The sequence below is a fragment of the Apus apus genome, chromosome 18 (assembly GCF_020740795.1).
Source record: "Apus apus isolate bApuApu2 chromosome 18, bApuApu2.pri.cur, whole genome shotgun sequence".
Lineage (NCBI taxonomy): Eukaryota > Metazoa > Chordata > Aves > Apodiformes > Apodidae > Apus > Apus apus.
Window position 1 is genome coordinate 5,126,190 of NC_067299.1, and position 2,511 is coordinate 5,128,700.

Here is a 2,511-nt window from a genome sequence, read left to right on the forward strand (position 1 = left end):
CTGAGTGCTTATTCTTAGTTGCAGAGTTATATTGTCTAGAAGGATCTCAATGTTTAAGTTTCTCATATCTTGCACAATTACCATTCTGGAAGCCTTGATGGAATAGATCCTGGTGACATTAGCTCATCTTTCTGGTTTTAAAGTACACTAAAACACTGTGACAGGCCCTGCTGTGATACTGTTCTCACAGTCATGAAACACACACACACAGTCTGACCAAAATCAGCCCTTCCAGTCCAGGTTGGAGTTCCCAGGGATTTATTTCTGGTTTGTTTGCTTTGTTGTGGTCATTTCAGCGTTGCAAGATGCTAAAGTGAACTAAGAACAAAATCCTGTTGATCTGTTCCTGAGTGGGTATGAGAAAGGGGCACATTCTGTGTGAGGGATGGATTCACCCACTGATGTCAGACATGGGCAAGTGCTGCTACATTATCAAACCCGATACTTAGTGGTTTGTCATTATTGCTGTAAAACCCTCTTTGTGCTACTCTACCCTGAAGAGAATTTCTTTTGTCTGAATGAAGATTCAGCCATTTAAGGAAATGGATGACAGTAGATGATACATAGTTAAAATGAATTATTTAAACGGATAACGTAACTCAGGCAGGATCAATCTGGCTCCTTTTTTCCCTGCTGAACCCCCGTGTCCTGTTTCACCACCCTCAGCCTCAAGGAGTGATCGATCAGCTGGAAACAGAACTGAAATACAGTGTCAACTTAAACTTAATAACGAGAGGTTCAACCAAAACTTTCCACAGGGCAGATGGTAAAGATCAACCTGGGGGTGGTTTTATTGTGTTATATTTATTATACGATGACGATTTCTACTCTGTTGACATTGGCGAGGGGACGAGCGGAACAGTTAATGCACCACTGTCCATCGCAGTGATTGCCTTTTCAAAAGCCGGGTGACAGCTGGGATCCAGCAAGAACCCCCTCAAGAGGACAGATGTGTGTGTATATATATATATGTATATAAATAAGGCCGAACGCTGGGACGCGCCGCTCGGCGCTGAACTAGCGAGCCTGGGTGGAGGCGCTCGGCGCTCGGCGGGCCCTGCGGCGGGGACGGGCGCCATGCGGGCCCCGCGGCCCTGCGGCGTCTGCGGGGCGGCCGGGGCGGCCAAGTACCGCTGCCCGCGCTGCGCCGCGGCATAGTGAGGGCCGGGGGAAGGGGAGGGGGCGGCGGAGGGCCGGGGGTGCGGGGCGGCGGAGGGCCGGGGGTGCGGGGCGGCGCGGTCTGGCCCCGCCGGTGAGGCGGTGGCTCGGTAAGGGCAGCGGCGGCCGATGGGTGCGGGTTAGGGGGGCCGGCTCCTACCAGCGCCGGCGCCTCTAACGGCGGCTCTCGCCCCACAGCTGCTCCGTGCCGTGCTGCAGGATACACAGAGGTGAGTGACCGGCGGGCCGGGGAAGGGCCGGGCGGGTCTCACCGCAGCGCTGCTAACGCCGCCTTCGCCCGCAGAGCGATGCACGCCGGAGCCGGAGCCGGAGCCCGGGCGCTCGGCGGCGGGACAAGCCTCCCCCGGCGGGCCGAGCCGCCCCGCGCAGCAGGGAGGTAGGTGGGACGGGCGAGCGGAGGGTGCGGGGCCCCCCGGCCCTCCTGCAGCGCTGCTCTCCTCGCCCGCAGCCAGCCCCTGGTCGGTGGAGGACATCCTGACGGAAGATGCTGAGCAGGACCGCGTCCCACTGCAGAAACTCAAGCTTTTAGGTAAGCTTGGGAAATCTTAAGTCAAGCGGATGTGCAGGTGGTGGGGGCCCTAAGCAAGGTGAGCAGAGATACAGTTCCCATGAATTCCTCGTGGAGCACTGCAGTTCATCCCAGTTGTGCACCTCATTGCAAGGCCCTGAAGCCTTCGGTGTCAGATTCCTGGCCTTTCACCGTGTCCCTTTGAAAGTTTATTTGCAAAATAAGTGTGGTGCCAGCGGTATTGGTAACTGCTTGAGATTAGTACTGTTTTGTTTTGTTTTTTAAAGGGGAATCAGAAGAACTTCGAGGCTTGCTTCTGAACCCACATCTCAGGCAGCTGCTACTGACAATCGATCAAGCAGAAGATAAAAGCTCCCTCATGAAGAAGTACATGCAGGAGCCATTATTTGTTGAGTTTGCAGACTGCTGTTTGAGAATTGTTGAACCTCCAGAAAAGGAGAACATTCTTCCTGAGTGAGCTACTTTGGGAACATTTTTCTTTCCTGGAGAACTTTTTCCCTCTGGCAGAGAGATTTGGCAGCACCCTGTGCTACTGGGGTGCACCATTCTGTGTGGTTCCTCACGGTTTGGTCACACTTTGCTCTTGGATGTCAGTGCTCTAATTTTCAATTTCGAGTTGATAAACAGTGACATAGTGTTGGACAGATTTCTGGATACTAGGAATTAAAGTTCATATTCTGTTAACTTGTTTTCTCTTGGTACAGAATACTGTCAACCAGGGAAAATACTGCTTCCTAGTGACAATATTAAATGTATTTGCACTTATTTTAATCCACAGACTAATCTGAAAATGGTCAGACACC

The 2,511-nt window shown here is 52.6% G+C and overlaps 1 protein-coding gene across 1 annotated transcript; it reads left to right on the top strand.

The window, feature by feature from the left end:
• The first annotated feature begins 1,054 nt into the window (after positions 1-1,054).
• ZNHIT3 (zinc finger HIT-type containing 3) lies at positions 1,055-2,392 on the top strand. The gene is made up of 5 exons (XM_051635503.1): positions 1,055-1,157; positions 1,357-1,388; positions 1,463-1,555; positions 1,628-1,708; positions 1,975-2,392. Exons 1-5 carry the CDS (start codon positions 1,078-1,080, stop codon positions 2,163-2,165), a joined length of 477 nt encoding a protein of 158 aa, XP_051491463.1. The 5' UTR covers positions 1,055-1,077; the 3' UTR covers positions 2,166-2,392.
• The last annotated feature ends 119 nt before the right edge of the window (positions 2,393-2,511 follow it).

Excerpts from the sequence above, each read along its gene's own strand:
- ZNHIT3 (XM_051635503.1), top strand. The coding sequence starts at position 1,078 with ATGCGGGCCCCGCGGCCCTGCGGCGTCTGCGGGGCGGCCGGGGCGGCC. Across the intron at positions 1,158-1,356 it reads CCGCGCTGCGCCGCGGCATA|CTGCTCCGTGCCGTGCTGCA; the intron begins GTGAGGGCCGGG and ends CTCGCCCCACAG. Across the intron at positions 1,556-1,627 it reads CCGCCCCGCGCAGCAGGGAG|CCAGCCCCTGGTCGGTGGAG; the intron begins GTAGGTGGGACG and ends CCTCGCCCGCAG.